General features: G+C 57.0%; 1 protein-coding gene across 4 annotated transcripts in view; it reads left to right on the forward strand.

The window, feature by feature from the left end:
- Positions 1-18,044, forward strand: part of DAAM2 (dishevelled associated activator of morphogenesis 2) — a 319,005-nt gene that overhangs the window by 114,578 nt on the left and 186,383 nt on the right. For all 4 annotated transcript variants that reach the window (XM_075339000.1, XM_075338999.1, XM_075338998.1 and 1 more), the window contains exon 3: positions 6,122-6,211. In XM_075339000.1, the coding sequence (XP_075195115.1) occupies positions 6,122-6,211 (90 nt within the window). The remainder of the gene's footprint in view (positions 1-6,121; positions 6,212-18,044) is intronic.

The following is an 18,044-nucleotide window of genomic DNA, read 5'->3' on the forward strand; positions in this document are numbered from 1 at the left end:
ACAGAAGAGCGCTCACTTCCCTGTACTGCAGTCGCGGCCAGCTCGACCGATGTGACGCCACCGCGAGAGGAGCACAGCTCTATTCGAAACGCGTGGGTTTCCATCTTTCCATGTGATATCATGGATATTATTGAGACACTAATAATAATAAGCCTTTCTAATTGCTGCCTGACTTCTTTTCTACCTTTCCTGAATCTTTTCTACCGTGTGAGTCAGTTTTTCTGCATTTCTCGCATTCTATTCTTGCCCCAGGAATCGCAGCATGAATCGATATATTTGTGCCCCTGTAACAATTGCAGAGGCCGCATCTGCTGTGTCTGTGCCAGCGTCCTATAAATAATCCTGGAAATCGCTGACACAGAGGATCTCGGCCTCTGGCCCTTTTTGTCCGTTTTCCTGGGACTTGGCGGCGTTCTCTGCGCGGCTGCGGGAAACGAGCTCCAGCGACGAGGGACCTCGAATGAGAGTTACATTAATGTTGTCTTAAGATCCTGCCACACAGTAAAAGCTGACACTGGCCCAAGGCTGCTCTGATTTCTCCGCTGCCCCCAACTGACGAGCGGAATATGGGTTTATTCACTTTCTTAAGGCTGCGAGATGACAAATTCCTAATGTCAGAGGCCTGGACTAATGAACCCCGAACACAGGCGAAGTATGCCAGGACCGAGCGGACAGGATGGGGGGTCTGTGCTCCACCGGAGAGAAGACGGCGCATGTCCTCATGGCTAGAGTCCCGGCACACATTATACCGCTGTGTATCCACACATATACTACATAGGGGCAGTATTATAGTAGTTATATTCTTGTACATCGGGGCAGTATTATAGTAGTTAAATTCTTGTATATAGGGGGCAGTATTATAGTAGTTATATTCTTGTACATCGGGGCAGTATTATAGTAGTTATATTCTTGTACATAGGGGGCAGTATTATAGTAGTTATATTCTTGTACATAGGGGGCAGTATTATAGTAGTTATATTCTTGTATATAGGGGCAGTATTATAGTAGTTATATTCTTGTGTATAGGAGCAGTATTATAGTAGTTATATTCTTGTACATAGGAGCAGTATTATAGCAGTTATATTCTTGTACATAGGGGGCAGTATTATAGTAGTTATATTCTTGTACATAGGGGGCAGTATTATAGTAGTTATATTCTTGTACATAGGGGGCAGTATTATAGTAGTTATATTCTTGTATATAGGGGCAGTATTATAGTAGTTATATTCTTGTATATAGGGGCAGTATTATAATAGTTATATTCTTGTGTATAGGGGCAGTATTATAGCAGTTATATTCTTGTACATAGGGGGCAGTATTATAGTAGTTATATTCTTGTACATAGGGGCAGTATTATAGTAGTTATATTCTTGTACATAGGGGCAGTATTACAGCAGTTATATTCTTGTATATAAGGGTAGTATTACAGCAGTTATATTCTTGTACATAGGGGCAGTATTATAGTAGTTATATTCCTGTATATAGGGGTAGTATTACAGCAGTTATATTCTTGTACATAGGGGCAGTATTACAGCAGTTATATTCTTGTACATAGGGGTAGTATTATAGTAGTTATATTCTTGTACATAGGGGTAGTATTATAGTAGATATATTCTTGTACATAGGGGCAGTATTATAGTAGTTATATTCTTGTACATAGAGGCAGTATTATAGTAGTTATATTCTTGTATATAGGGGCAGTATTATAGTAGTTATATTCTTGTATATAGGGGCAGTATTATAGTAGTTATATTCTTGTATATAGGGGCAGTATTATAGTAGTTATATTCTTGTATATAGGGGCAGTATTATAGTAGTTATATTCTTGTACATAGGGGGCAGTATTATAGTAGTTATATTCTTGTATTTAGGGGCAGTATTATAGTAGTTATATTCTTGTATATAGGGGCAGTATTATAGTAGTTATATTCTTGTGTATAGGGGCAGTATTATAGCAGTTATATTCTTGTACATAGGGGCAGTATTATAGTAGTTATATTCTTGTACATAGGGGGCAGTATTATAGTAGTTATATATCTTGCACATAGGGGGCAGTATTATAGTAGTTATATTCTTGTGTATAGGGGCAGTATTATAGCAGTTATATTCTTGTACATAGGGGCAGTATTATAGTAGTTATATTCTTGTACATAGGGGGCAGTATTATAGTAGTTATATTCTTGCACATAGGGGGCAGTATTATAGTAGTTATATTCTTATACATAGGGGCAGTATTATAGTAGTTATATTCTTGTACATAGGGGCAGTATTATAGCAGTTATATTCTTATACATTGGGGCGGTATTATAGTGGTTCCATCCTTGTACATAGGGGCAGTATTATAGTAGTTATATTCTTATACATAGGGGCAGTATTATAGCAGTTATATTCTTGTACATTGGGGTGGTATTATAGTGGTTCCATCCTTGCACATAGGGGCAGTATTATAGCAGTTATATTCTTGTACATAGGGGCAGTATTGTAGTGGTTCCATCCTTGTACATAGGGGCAGTATTATAGTAGTTATATTCTTATACATAGGGGCAGTATTATAGCAGTTATATTCTTGTACATTGGGGCGGTATTATAGTGGTTCCATCCTTGCACATAGGGGCAGTATTATAGCAGTTATATTCTTGTACATTGGGGCGGTATTATAGTGGTTCCATCCTTGCACATAGGGGCAGTATTATAGCAGTTATATTCTTGTACATTGGGGCGGTATTATAGTGGTTCCATCCTTGCACATAGGGGCAGTAATATAGCAGTTATATTCTTGTACATAGGGGCAGTATTATAGTGGTTCCATCCTTGCACATAGGGGCAGTATGTAGAGTATCTGTGGTGTCTTCTGTGGGCCTCCAGGTCTGGGTAATGTATTTGTTGCTGTCCTTCCATTATAGTGTAGCAGTGAGGGTGATTTGAGCTTTTGCAGCACAGTGCCTCTGGTCGGCCGGTGTTCGCGGTCTTGGCAGTGGTCGCTGTGGAGCAGATTCCCGGGTCTTGTTCTTGACTCTTTGTGGAGAAATGACTTCTATCTTCTCTTTGGTGTTTGGACGCATTTTCAGGTTTTTTAACCTCCCCTCAGTGATAAGTGAATGTCCCCCCTCGGACGCATCTTCCTGTTTTGTCCACCTTTGGTCTGCAAAAAATAGGAGGTGTAAATGAGGCCATAGGCAATTACGGATCTAGAACCTGCAGGTGACAATGGGGGTCGTCCGTGCACGGGTGTAATTGTTTTGCTCTTTTGTGTTTGTTTTCCAGCAGCGCTCCGTGCTGTGCACCATCATCCCGTCACCTGCGCCTCGTTTCTTAGTTATTGGGGGCTTCATCTGATCAATCTTTCAGAGTGATTGAATTGCATGAGAACCCAGGAAAGGAAGTGTTTGGAGTATAAAATATGAAGAAATAGCAGAATTGTGAATGCAGCTCTGGATTTATCTGGTGAATGAAGTGTCGTGGAGATGACCGCAGCGTGCATGACACCATTGCTAAATTACTAATGCAACTACTAGTATCAATGGAGTATGAAGTGTGGAACAGCAGAACTGTGAATGCAGCTCTGGATGTGAGTGGAGGATAGAGTAGAATGTCATGAATTCTGCACATGTGACACAACAGCAGAATTATAAATGGAGCTCTTGATATAAGTGGAGAATTGTGGAGCAGCAAAACTGACTTTACATGTGACCGTATTTCATACTCTGTCCAGGGGGCACTGCACTGCTGCGCTCTGTCCCGGGGGACTCTTGGGGTGCTGCACTCTGTCACGGGGGACTCTTGGGGTGCTGCACTCTGTCACGGGGGGCTGTGCTCTGTCTTGGGGGCTCTCGGGGGCTGCTCTCTGTCCCGGGGAGCTCCCGGGAGCTGCGCTCTCCGGGGCTGTGCTCTGTCCCGGGGGGCTCATGGGGGGCTGCGCTCTGTCCCGGGGGGCTGCGCTCTGTCTTGGGGGCTCTCCAGGGCTGCGTTCTGTTCCAGGGGGCTCTTGGGGGCTGCGTTCTATCCCGGGGGCTCTCGGGGGCTGCACTCTGTCCCGGGGAGCTCATGGGGGGCTGCGCTCTGTCCTGGGGGCTCTCGGGGGCTGCGCTCTGTCCTGGGGGCTCTCGGGAGGTGCGCTCTGTCCTGTGGGGTTCTCGGGGGCTGCGCTCTTTCCCGGGGGCTGCACTCTGTCCTGGGGTGCTCTCGGGGGCTGTGCTCTGTCCTGGGGGGCTCTCGGGGGGCTGCGCTCTGTCCCGGGGGGCTCTCGGAGGCTGTGCCCTGTCCCGGGGGGCTCTTGGGGGCTGTGCTCTGTCCCGGGGGGGCTCTCGGGGGCTGCGCTCTGTCCCGGGGATCTCTTCGGGGCTGCGCTCTGTCTCGGGGGGCTCTCGGGGGCTGCGCTCTGTCTCGGGGGGCTCTCGGGGGCTGCGCTCTGTCCCGGGGGGCTCTCGGGGGCTGTGCCCTGTCCCGGGGGGCTCTTGGGGGCTGTGCTCTGTCCTGGGGGGGCTCTTGGGGGCTGTGCTCTGTCCTGGGGGGGCTCTTGGGGGCTGTGCTCTGTCTCGGGGGGCTCTCGGGGGCTGCGCTCTGTCCCGGGGGGCTCTCGGGGGCTGTGCCCTGTCCCGGGGGGCTCTTGGGGGCTGTGCTCTGTCCTGGGGGGGCTCTTGGGGGCTGTGCTCTGTCCCGGGGGGGCTCTCGGGGGCTGCGCTCTGTCCCGGGGATCTCTTCGGGGCTGCGCTCTGTCCCGGGGGGGCTCTCGGGGGCTGCGCTCTGTCCTGGGGGGGCTCTTGGGGGCTGTGCTCTGTCCCGGGGGGGCTCTCGGGGGCTGCGCTCTGTCCCGGGGATCTCTTCGGGGCTGCGCTCTGTCCCGGGGGGGCTCTCGGGGGCTGCGCTCTGTCCTGGGGGGGCTCTTGGGGGCTGTGCTCTGTCCTGGGGGGGCTCTTGGGGGCTGTGCTCTGTCTCGGGGGGCTCTCGGGGGCTGCGCTCTGTCCCGGGGATCTCTTCGGGGCTGCGCTCTGTCTCGGGGGGCTCTCGGGGGCTGCGCTCTGTCTCGGGGGGCTCTCGGGGGCTGCACTCTGTCTCGGGGAGCTCTCGGGGGTTGTGCTTTGTTTCGGGGTACTCTTGGGGGCTGCGCTCTGTCCCGGGGGTTCTCGAGGGCTGCGCTCTGTCCCGGGCGGGGGGGCTCTCGGGGGCTGCGCTCTGTCCCGGGGGGCTCTTGGGGGCTGTGCTCTGTTCCGAGTGGCTCTCGGGGGCTGTGCTCTGTCCTGGGGGGCTCTCGAGGCCTGCGCTCTGTCCCGGGGGGCTCTCGGGGGCTGTGCCCTGTCCCGGGGGGCTCTTGGGGGCTGTGCTCTGTCCTGGGGGGGCTCTTGGGGGCTGTGCTCTGTCCCGGGGGGCTCCTGGGGGCTACGTTCCGTCATGGGCAGCGCAGATCGTTGCTCTCATGCTTTGTTATGCGCTGGATAGCGGCTCCTCTCGGGGCGTCCTCTTGTTCGGCGCTCCCCCCCCCCGCTCCTGTGTACGAGTTCCCTGACCTCAGACAGCATTCCTTGGCTTATTTTAGATCTGGAATCTCACTCTGGGCCAGTAATCCTATGTAACAAGGGGATGGATGTTGTTTCACTTGTCTACCCCTTAAATTTGGGAATCCATCTTTTAAGCATTTCCATATGTTCGTGTTCGCTCGCTCAGCCGTAGCTTTATTTCCCCTAAAAAAAAATGTCTTTACTGTTCACTAGATTGTCAGCGGCCGCCCGGCCCCCGGGGACGGCGTTACGATTGTCAGCAGCTACTGCCTGGCTCCGGCGATATCCCCCCGATTATCACCACTGCCCCCCCATATAATAGGGGTGCTTATATAACAATGGAGCCCCCATAGAATTGTCAGGCGAACTCTCTCTGATATTATATTATCTCAGCATTCCTTCCACTGATACATTGTGACGAGGCATCAGCTGTAGGAGCAGGGCCAGGTCGGGATGGTTTATGGCTTTATGTGTATCGTTGGAGAACCCCTTTAAATTCTCCTTTTATATTTCCAGTGGTAGAAGTAATAAATCTCTGTTCTTTGCACACGTCAGTAAATCCCCAGTCAGTAAATGATCTTTATAGGGGGCTGTGTCATTGATTCTGTTTTCTTTTTGATTGACAGGATGAGCTGGACCTCACAGAAAAGAACAGAGAGGCCATGTTCGCCCTCCCCCCAGAGAAGAAGTGGCAGATATATTGCAGCAAGAAGAAGGTAGGTTTCCCCGACTCTTCCGTCAGCACGCGAGGCCGGCGGCTCCACTGATGTCTATGAGAGTCACACACCGTCAGCAGTGAAGCCTGTTGCCTCTTTGTTGCTTCCTATGATGGGGCTTGGCCTCATTCACATGACCCTGGTCACAGTATCACGGGATTATATGCTGATATTCTCTGTACTGAGGGTGAAGACGCTGCTCTGGTATCATTTCCATCACAATATGGTGGAGGATGCACCTCCTGAATATATGGATGCCCTCCTCCAGAAGTGACCAGGCATACATGGCATACATTGGGCATTATGTAATATTGTGCTTTGTATAAAAAACCTGGCTACTGTTTCCCAGGTACAGCGCCACTCCCGACTGGAGGCCGTGTCTGGTATTGCAGTTCATCTCCATTGAAGTGAATGGGGTTGATGCTGTGGCCGTGTTATATAACCCAGACAACCTTTTCAATATTCCACTTTTAAATTCGATCTTCTCAGAAGAATAAAACCTTCTTGAAACATTTTATTCAAGCAAGTGGCGACTGTTTCCTGCAAGGAGCGGATAATGCACCTGCAGTTACCCTCCAACCGCCCAAAAGGTTAATCAAAAGGTTAAACTCCAATCCCCACCTGATCAGCATTTCCAATGAAGCCCAGAGAGGACTATTTGGGTCACATTTGCTCAAACTGATGTCCCATGAGCGGGATAATCCCATGCTGTACCACCGGTCCGCACCTCTGGGTGGCAGCAGAGAGCAGGGACTTAGAAACCGCCACTCACCACTACCAGACTGGCTCACTCCTCTCCTTTCCTTTCAGCCTCTGCATTTTAGCTCCCAGCCCCTCCACTACACCCCTTGATAAGAATTAAAGGTCAGACCCCTCTAGGGACTGCCCAAGGGTCCCATCTAATGGTGTGGGAGACCTGCTTGTTATGTGTCTGTGCTTACACACCTCTTTCCGGCCTTTAGAACTACCTGGAAGCATTGTCCCAGCATGGGTGCAGTACTCAGTGGTGCCTGACCAGGTCAGGGGCGCCACACATGGTGCTCTCATGTCCCTCCATCATCCTCATTACATCCGGCTGTCACCTGGACAGACCCCACTGGAGCCCACTGTTATTCCTGGTGCCCACCCTCCAGAGCCCGCATCAGGCCATCATGGCTCCACCAGCAGCCAGAAAGCATGAATCATTGCCAAACTCCTCACTGCAGAATTATCATCCATACCAATACGTACAGAAGATGCCCAGGTTATACCGGCTGTACATATATAATTATATACAGGAGATGCCCAGGTTATACCAGCTGTACATATATAATTATATACAGGAGATGCCCAGGTTATACCGGCTGTACATATATAATTATATACAGGAGATGTCCAGGTTATACCGGCTGTACATATATAATTATATACAGGAGATGCCCAGGTTATACCGGCTGTACATATATAATTATATACAGGAGATGTCCAGGTTATACCGGCTGTACATATATAATTATATACAGGAGATGCCCAGGTTATACCAGCTGTACATATATAATTATATACAGGAGATGCCCAGGTTATACCGGCTGTACATATATAATTATATACAGGAGATGCCCGAGTTATACCACCTGTACATATATAATTATATACAGGAGATGCCCGGGTTATACCATCTGTACATATATAATTATATACAGGAGATGTCTAGGTTATACCGGCTGTACATATATAATTATATGCAGGAGATGCCCAGGTTATACCAGCTGTACATATATAATTATATACAGGAGATGCCCAGGTTATACCAGCTGTACATATATAATTATATGCAGGAGATGCCCAGGTTATACCAGCTGTACATATATAATTATATGCAGGAGATGCCCAGGTTATACCGGCTGTACATATATAATTATATGCAGGAGATGCCCAGGTTATACCAGCTGTACATATATAATTATATACAGGAGATGCCCAGGTTATACCAGCTGTACATATATAATTATATACAGGAGATGCCCAGGTTATACCAGCTGTACATATATAATTATATACAGGAGATGCCCAGGTTATACCAGCTGTACATATATAATTATATGCAGGAGATGCCCAGGTTATACCAGCTGTACATATATAATTATATGCAGGAGATGCCCAGGTTATACCGGCTGTACATATATAATTATATGCAGGAGATGCCCAGGTTATACCGGCTGTACATATATAATTATATGCAGGAGATGCCCAGGTTATACCAGCTGTACATATATAATTATATGCAGGAGATGCCCAGGTTATACCGGCTGTACATATATAATTATATGCAGGAGATGCCCAGGTTATACCAGCTGTACATATATAATTATATACAGGAGATGCCCAGGTTATACCAGCTGTACATATATAATTATATACAGGAGATGCCCAGGTTATACCAGCTGTACATATATAATTATATACAGAAAATACCCAGGTTATACCAGCTGTACATATATAATTATATACAGGAGATGCCCAGGTTATACCGGCTGTACATATATAATTATATACAGGAGATGCCCAGGTTATACCGGCTGTACATATATAATTATATGCAGGAGATGCCCAGGTTATACCGGCTGTACATATATAATTATATACAGGAGATGCCCAGGTTATACCCGCTGTACATATATAATTATATACAGGAGATGTCCAGGTTATACCGGCTGTACATATATAATTATATACAGGAGATGCCCAGGTTATATCAGCTGTACATATATAATTATATACAGGAGGTGCCCAGGTTATACCCGCTGTACATATATAATTATATACAGGAGATGCCCAGGTTATACCAGCTGTACATATATAATTATATACAGGAGATGCCCAGGTTATACCGGCTGTACATATATAATTATATACAGGAGATGTCCAGGTTATACTGGCTGTACATATATACTTATATACAGGAGATGCCCAGGTTATACCAGCTGTACATATATAATTATATACAGGAGATGCCCAGGTTATACCAGCTGTACATATATAATTATATACAGGAGATGCCCAGGTTATACCAGCTGTACATATATAATTATATACAGGAGATGCCCAGGTTATACCAGCTGTACATATATAATTATATACAGGAGATGCCCAGGTTATACCAGCTGTACATATATAATTATATACAGGAGATGCCCAGGTTATACCAGCTGTACATATATAATTATATACAGGAGATGCCCAGGTTATTATATACAGGAGATGCCCAGGTTATTATATACAGGAGATGCCTAGGTTATACCGGCATGCTGCCATTGACTATGTTGGCATTATACTGCCCTGCATACACAGGCTGATCTCCCACATGATGTGACACATGGGGCTCATTCTGCAGGGTATCGGGCTTGAGCTCGCTGGTGTCTGGCTCGGGCTGGTGTTGGGCTCGGACTGGTTTCGGGCTCGGGCTGGTGTTGGGTTCGGGCTGGTTTCGGGCTCGGGCTGGTGATTGGCTCAGGCTGGTGATTGGCTCGGGCTGGTGATTGGCTCGGGCTGGTGATTGGCTCGGGCTGGTGACGGGCTGGGTCTGGTGCCGGGCTGGGGCTGGTGCCGGGCTCGGGCCGGTGTCGGGCTCGGGCCGGTGTGTGGCCTTAGGCTGGTGACGGGCTCGGGCCGGTGTCGGGCTCGGGCCGGTGTGTGGCCTCGGGCCGGTGTCTGGCTCGGGCTGGTGACGGGCTCGGGCTCGTGTCGGGCTCAAGCCGGTGACGGGCTCGGGCCGGTGACGGGCTCGGGCCGGTGTGTGGCCTCGGGCTGGTGTCTGGCTCGGGCTGGTGATGGGTTCGGGATCGGGCCGGTGTCGGGCTCGGGCTGGTGTCGGGCTCGGGCTGGGGCTGGCGTCGGGCTTGGGCCGGTGTCTGGCTCGGGCTGGTGCCGGGCTGGGGCTGGTGACGGGCTGGGGCTGGTGTCGGGCTGGGGCTGGTGTCGGGCTGGGGCTGGTGTCGGGCTCAGGCTGGTGTCGGGCTGGGGCTGGTGTCGGGCTGGGGCTGGTGTCGGGCTCAGGCTGGTGTCGGGCTGGGGCCGGTGTCGGGCTGGGGCCGGTGTCGGGCTGGGGCCGGTGTCGGGCTGGGGCCGGTGTCGGGCTGGGGCCGGTGTCGGGCTGGGGCCGGTATCGGGCTCGGGCCGGTGTCGGGCTGGGGCCGGTGTCGGGCTGGGGCTGGTGTCGGGCTGGGGCTGGTGTCGGGCTGGGGCTGGTGTCGGGCTGGGGCTGGTGTCGGGTACGGGCTGGTGCCGGGCTGGGGCTGGTGTCGGGCTGGGGCTGGTGTCGGGCTGGGGCTGGTGTCGGGCTGGGGCTGGTGTCGGGCTGGGGCTGGTGTCGGGCTCGGGCTAGTGTCGGGCTCGGGCTGGTGTCGGGCTCGGGCTGGTGTCGGGCTCTGGCTGGTGTCGGGCTCGGGCTGGTGTCGGGCTGGGGCTGGTGATGGGCTCGGGCTGGTGTCGGGCTCGGGCTGGTGTCGGGCTCGGGCTGGTGTCGGGCTCTGGCTGGTGTCGGGCTCTGGCTGGTGTCGGTCTGGGGCTGGTGTCGGTCTGGGGCTGGTGCCGGGCTGGGGCTGGTGTCTTGGGCTCGGGCTGGTGTCGGGCTTGGGCTGGTGTCTGGCTGGGGCTGGTGTCGGGCTGGGGCTGGTGTCGGGCTGGGGCTGGTGTCGGGCTTGGGCTGGTGTCTGGCTGGGGCTGGTGTCGGGCTGGGGCTGGTGTCGGGCTGGGGCTGGTGTCGGGCTTGGGCTGGTGTCTGGCTGGGGCTGGTGTCGGGCTTGGGCTGGTGTCTGGCTGGGGCTGGTGTCGGGCTGGGGCTGGTGTCGGGCTGGGGCTGGTGTCGGGCTGGGGCTGGTGTCGGGCTTGGGCTGGTGTCTGGCTGGGGCTGGTGTCGGGCTTGGGCTGGTGTCTGGCTGGGGCTGGTGTCGGGCTGGGGCTGGTGTCGGGCTGGGGCTGGTGTCGGGCTTGGGCTGGTGTCTGGCTGGGGCTGGTGTCGGGCTTGGGCTGGTGTCTGGCTGGGGCTGGTGTCGGGCTGGGGCTGGTGTCGGGCTGGGGCTGGTGTCGGGCTTGGGCTGGTGTCTGGCTGGGGCTGGTGTCGGGCTTGGGCTGGTGTCTGGCTGGGGCTGGTGTCGGGCTGGGGCTGGTGTCGGGCTTGGGCTGGTGTCGGGCTTGGGCTGGTGTCTGGCTGGGGCTGGTGTCGGGCTTGGGCTGGTGTCTGGCTGGGGCTGGTGTCGGGCTTGGGCTGGTGTCTGGCTGGGGCTGGTGTCTGGCTGGGGCTGGTGTCGGGCTGGGGCTGGTGTCGGGCTTGGGCTGGTGTCTGGCTGGGGCTGGTGTCTGGCTGGGGCTGGTGTCTGGCTGGGGCTGGTGTCTGGCTGGGGCTGGTGTCTGGCTGGGGCTGGTGTCGGGCTGGGGCTGGTGTCGGGCTTGGGCTGGTGTCTGGCTGGGGCTGGTGTCGGGCTTGGGCTGGTGTCTGGCTGGGGCTGGTGTCGGGCTGGGGCTGGTGTCTGGCTGGGGCTGGTGTCTGGCTGGGGCTGGTGTCTGGCTGGGGCTGGTGTCGGGCTTGGGCTGGTGTCTGGCTGGGGCTGGTGTCGGGCTTGGGCTGGTGTCTGGCTGGGGCTGGTGTCTGGCTTGGGCTGGTGTCTGGCTGGGGCTGGTGTCGGGCTTGGGCTGGTGTCTGGCTGGGGCTGGTGTCTGGCTGGGGCTGGTGTCTGGCTGGGGCTGGTGTCGGGCTGGGGCTGGTGATGGGTTTGGGCTGGTGTCTGGCTGGGGCTGGTGTCGGGCTTGGGCTGGTGTCGGGCTGGGGCTGGTGTCGGGCTGGGGCTGGTGTCGGGCTTGGGCTGGTGTCTGGCTGGGGCTGGTGTCGGGCTCTGGCTGGTGTCGGGCTCGGGCTGGTGTCGGGCTGGGGCTGGTGATGGGCTCGGGCTGGTGTCGGGCTCGGGCTGGTGTCGGGCTCGGGCTGGTGTCGGGCTCTGGCTGGTGTCGGGCTCTGGCTGGTGTCGGTCTGGGGCTGGTGTCGGGCTGGGGCTGGTGCCGGGCTGGGGCTGGTGTCTTGGGCTCGGGCTGGTGTCGGGCTTGGGCTGGTGTCTGGCTGGGGCTGGTGTCGGGCTGGGGCTGGTGTCGGGCTGGGGCTGGTGTCGGGCTTGGGCTGGTGTCTGGCTGGGGCTGGTGTCGGGCTGGGGCTGGTGTCGGGCTGGGGCTGGTGTCGGGCTTGGGCTGGTGTCGGGCTTGGGCTGGTGTCTGGCTGGGGCTGGTGTCGGGCTTGGGCTGGTGTCTGGCTGGGGCTGGTGTCGGGCTGGGGCTGGTGTCGGGCTGGGGCTGGTGTCGGGCTTGGGCTGGTGTCTGGCTGGGGCTGGTGTCGGGCTTGGGCTGGTGTCTGGCTGGGGCTGGTGTCGGGCTGGGGCTGGTGTCGGGCTGGGGCTGGTGTCGGGCTTGGGCTGGTGTCTGGCTGGGGCTGGTGTCGGGCTTGGGCTGGTGTCTGGCTGGGGCTGGTGTCGGGCTGGGGCTGGTGTCGGGCTGGGGCTGGTGTCGGGCTTGGGCTGGTGTCTGGCTGGGGCTGGTGTCGGGCTTGGGCTGGTGTCTGGCTGGGGCTGGTGTCGGGCTGGGGCTGGTGTCGGGCTTGGGCTGGTGTCGAGCTTGGGCTGGTGTCTGGCTGGGGCTGGTGTCGGGCTTGGGCTGGTGTCTGGCTGGGGCTGGTGTCGGGCTTGGGCTGGTGTCTGGCTGGGGCTGGTGTCGGGCTGGGGCTGGTGTCGGGCTGGGGCTGGTGTCGGGCTTGGGCTGGTGTCTGGCTGGGGCTGGTGTCTGGCTGGGGCTGGTGTCTGGCTGGGGCTGGTGTCTGGCTGGGGCTGGTGTCGGGCTGGGGCTGGTGTCGGGCTTGGGCTGGTGTCTGGCTGGGGCTGGTGTCGGGCTTGGGCTGGTGTCTGGCTGGGGCTGGTGTCGGGCTGGGGCTGGTGTCTGGCTGGGGCTGGTGTCGGGCTGGGGCTGGTGTCGGGCTTGGGCTGGTGTCTGGCTGGGGCTGGTGTCGGGCTTGGGCTGGTGTCTGGCTGGGGCTGGTGTCGGGCTGGGGCTGGTGTCTGGCTGGGGCTGGTGTCTGGCTGGGGCTGGTGTCTGGCTGGGGCTGGTGTCGGGCTTGGGCTGGTGTCTGGCTGGGGCTGGTGTCGGGCTTGGGCTGGTGTCTGGCTGGGGCTGGTGTCTGGCTTGGGCTGGTGTCTGGCTGGGGCTGGTGTCGGGCTTGGGCTGGTGTCTGGCTGGGGCTGGTGTCTGGCTGGGGCTGGTGTCTGGCTGGGGCTGGTGTCGGGCTGGGGCTGGTGATGGGTTTGGGCTGGTGTCTGGCTGGGGCTGGTGTCGGGCTAGGGCTGGTGTTGGGCTTGGGCTGGTGTCGGGCTGGGGCTGGTGTCGGGCTGGGGCTGGTGTCGGGCTTGGGCTGGTGTCTGGCTGGGGCTGGTGTCTGGCTGGGGCTGGTGTCGGGCTGGGGCTGGTGTTGGGCTTGGGCTGGTGTCGGGCTGGGGCTGGTGTCGGGCTTGGGCTGGTGTCGGGCTGGGGCTGGTGTCTGGCTGGGGCTGGTGTCGGGCTGGGGCTGGTGATGGGTTTGGGCTGGTGTCTGGCTGGGGCTGGTGTCTGGCTGGGGCTGGTGTCGGGCTGGGGCTGGTGTCGGGCTGGGGCTGGTGTTGGGCTTGGGCTGGTGTCGGGCTGGGGCTGGTGTCGGGCTGGGGCTGGTGTCGGGCTTGGGCTGGTGTCTGGCTGGGGCTGGTGTCGGGCTGGGGCTGGTGTCGGGCTGGGGCTGGTGTTGGGCTTGGGCTGGTGTCGGGCTGGGGCTGGTGTCGGGCTGGGGCTGGTGTCGGGCTTGGGCTGGTGTCGGGCTGGGGCTGGTGTCGGGCTGGGGCTGGTGTCGGGCTGGGGCTGGTGTCGGGCTGGGGCTGGTGTCGGGCTGGGGCTGGTGTCGGGCTGGGGCTGGTGTCGGGCTTGGGCTGGTGTCTGGCTGGGGCTGGTGTCGGGCTTGGGCTGGTGTCTGGCTGGGGCTGGTGTCGGGCTTGGGCTGGTGTCTGGCTGGGGCTGGTGTCGGGCTTGGGCTGGTGTCTGGCTGGGGCTGGTGTCTGGCTTGGGCTGGTGTCTGGCTCGGGCTGATGTCGGGCTCGGGCTGATGTCGGGCACGTCCTGTCCTCTGCATATTCTTGCTCGGGTATTGGACATTATTCCCGAGGTCTTTATTGCAGCTTAATAAAAGGAAAACATCCCGGGGTCTCCTGTTCTCTTGGCTCGGGCCTTCACTTGGTAATGAACTTGGCCGTGGGCCGGCTCCTCGGAGCTTCGCTGAGTGCCGGCAGGAGATGATTATCTGCTCTTCAGTTTTACATGTTTTTTGTTTTGCGTTCTCATGAATTCCCGGGAAGAGGTCATAACCCCGGCCTCTAGCCCTGCCCGTCCTCTGCCCCCAGCCAGCCTTTACCACTACCCGGCCTCTGTCTGTGCCTGGCCTCTGCCCCCGCCCAGCCTCTGTCCCTGCCTGGCCTCCGTCCTTGGCCTCTGGCCTGGCCTCCATCTCAGGCCTCTGTCCATGGCCTCCATCCCAAGTCTCTTCCCCCGGCCTCCATTCCCAGCTTCTGTACTTGACCTCTATTCCCAGCCTGTTCCATCGGCCTCCATCCCCGCCTCCATCCCCAGCATCTGTCCCCAGCCTCTGATCCTGGCATCCATCACCGACCTTCTCTCTTGGCCTCCATCCCCAGCTTCTTCTACCGGCCTCCATTCCCAGCCTCCGTACTTGGCCTCAATCTGCGCTCTACATGTAGATATTTTCTTTATTGGGGTCTCATACCCTGATAATGGAGGGGGGCACTGCTGATCTAGAGGGCGCCTCAGTGTTTCTTGTACCTGTAGCGCCACCTCTGGCCTACATTCAAATCTGAGACCGTCCATTCATTTCTATGGGCTCTTTCTCCATTAGTGACAGTGACAAGTGGAAACCAGCCTCAGTACATAGAGTATTTCCACACTGTCCACAGCGCCCCCTGCTGTCAGCTATGGAGATTACAGCTTCTGCATTTCTCTGGGTCACCCCCGGAGCAGATACTGAATATTAATCTTGTAAAGGTTCAGCGTCCTGTGATGTTGGACATGGAGCCGCCATCACCCTCGGGACAGTAATGGGGTCCATAGCAGGAACATGTGGCTCCGATGGAGGGCAAATACTCCTCAGACAGTGCCCCCGTCTATGGAGGTGACACTATGCCGGCCCCCTGAGTGCCCCCGTCTATGGAGGTGACACTATGCTGGCCCCCTGAGTGCCCCCGTCTATGGAGGTGACACTATGCCGGCCCCCTGACTGCCCCCGTCTATGGAGGTGACACTATGCTGGCCCCCTGAGTGCCCCCGTCTATGGAGGTGACACTATGCTGGCCCCCTGAGTGCCCCCGTCTATGGAGGTGACACTATGCCGGCCCCCTGACTGCCCCCGTCTATGGAGGTGACACTATGCCGGCCCCCTGACTGCCCCCGTCTATGGAGGTGACACTATGCCGGCCCCCTGAGTGCCCCCGTCTATGGAGGTGACACTATGCTGGCCCCCTGAGTGCCCCCGTCTATGGAGGTGACACTATGCCGGCCCCCTGACTGCCCCCGTCTATGGAGGTGACACTATGCTGGCCCCCTGAGTGCCCCCGTCTATGGAGGTGACACTATGCCGGCCCCCTGAGTGCCCCCGTCTATGGAGGTGACACTATGCCGGCCCCCTGACTGCCCCCGTCTATGGAGGTGACACTATGCCGGCCCCCTGACTGCCCCCGTGTATGGAGGTGACACTATGCCGGCCCCCTGAGTGCCCCCGTCTATGGAGGTGACACTATGCCGGCCCCCTGAGTACCCCCGTCTATGGAGGTGACACTATGTCGGCCCCCTGAGTGCCCCCGTCTATGGAGGTGACACTATGTCGGCCCCCTGAGTACCCCCGTCTATGGAGGTGACACTATGTCGGCCCCCTGAGTGCCCCGTCTATGGAGGTGACACTATGCCGGCCCCCTGAGTGCCCCCGTCTATGGAGGTGACACTATGCCGGCCCCCTGACTGCCCCCATCTATGGAGGTGACACTATGCCGGCCCCCTGCCTGCCCCCGTCTATGGAGGTGACACTATGCCGGCCCCCTGAGTGCACCCGTCTATGGAGGTGACACTATGCCGGCCCCCTGAGTGCCCCCGTCTATGGAGGTGACACTATGTCGGCCCCCTGAGTACCCCCGTCTATGGAGGTGACACTATGCCGGCCCCCTGGGTGCCCCGTCTATGGAGGTGACACTATGCCGGCCCCCTGCCTGCCCCCGTCTATGGAGATGACACTATGTCGGCCCCCTGAGTGCCCCGTCTATGGAGGTGACACTATGTCGGCCCCCTGAGTGCCCCCGTCTATGGAGGTGACACTATGCCGGCCCCCTGAGTGCCCCCATCTATGGAGGTGACACTATGCCGGCCCCCTGAGTGCCCCCGTCTATGGAGGTGACACTATGCCGGCCCCCTGCCTGCCCCCGTCTATGGAGGTGACACTATGCCGGCCCCCTGAGTACCCCCGTCTATGGAGGTGACACTATGCCGGCCCCCTGAGTACCCCCGTCTATGGAGGTGACACTATGCCGGCCCCCTGAGTACCCCCGTCTATGGAGATGACACTATGTCGGCCCCCTGAGTACCCCCGTCTATGGAGGTGACACTATGCCGGCCCCCTGACTGCCCCGTCTATGGAGGTGACACTATGCCAGCCCCCTGAGTGCCCCGTCTATGGAGGTGACACTATGCCGGCCCCCTGAGTGCCCCGTCTATGGAGGTGACACTATGCCGGCCCCCTGACTGCCCCCGTCTATGGAGGTGACACTATGCCGGCCCCCTGAGTACCCCCGTCTATTGGAGGTGACACTATGCCGGCCCCCTGAGTGCCCCGTCTATGGAGGTGACACTATGCCGGCCCCCTGAGTGCCCTGGTCTATGGAGGTGACACTATGCTGGCCTCCTGAGTGCCCCGTCTATGGAGGTGACACTATGCCGGCCCCCTGAGTGCCCCCGTCTATGGAGGTGACACTATGCCGGCCCCCTGACTGCCCCCGTCTATGGAGGTGACACTATGCCGGCCCCCTGACTGCCCCCGTGTATGGAGGTGACACTATGCCGGCCCCCTGAGTGCCCCCGTCTATGGAGGTGACACTATGCCGGCCCCCTGAGTACCCCCGTCTATGGAGGTGACACTATGTCGGCCCCCTGAGTGCCCCCGTCTATGGAGGTGACACTATGTCGGCCCCCTGAGTACCCCCGTCTATGGAGGTGACACTATGTCGGCCCCCTGAGTGCCCCGTCTATGGAGGTGACACTATGCCGGCCCCCTGAGTGCCCCCGTCTATGGAGGTGACACTATGCCGGCCCCCTGACTGCCCCCATCTATGGAGGTGACACTATGCCGGCCCCCTGCCTGCCCCCGTCTATGGAGGTGACACTATGCCGGCCCCCTGAGTGCACCCGTCTATGGAGGTGACACTATGCCGGCCCCCTGAGTGCCCCCGTCTATGGAGGTGACACTATGTCGGCCCCCTGAGTACCCCCGTCTATGGAGGTGACACTATGCCGGCCCCCTGGGTGCCCCGTCTATGGAGGTGACACTATGCCGGCCCCCTGCCTGCCCCCGTCTATGGAGATGACACTATGTCGGCCCCCTGAGTGCCCCGTCTATGGAGGTGACACTATGTCGGCCCCCTGAGTGCCCCCGTCTATGGAGGTGACACTATGCCGGCCCCCTGAGTGCCCCCATCTATGGAGGTGACACTATGCCGGCCCCCTGAGTGCCCCCGTCTATGGAGGT

The sequence above is a fragment of the Anomaloglossus baeobatrachus genome, chromosome 3 (assembly GCF_048569485.1).
Source record: "Anomaloglossus baeobatrachus isolate aAnoBae1 chromosome 3, aAnoBae1.hap1, whole genome shotgun sequence".
NCBI lineage: Eukaryota > Metazoa > Chordata > Amphibia > Anura > Aromobatidae > Anomaloglossus > Anomaloglossus baeobatrachus.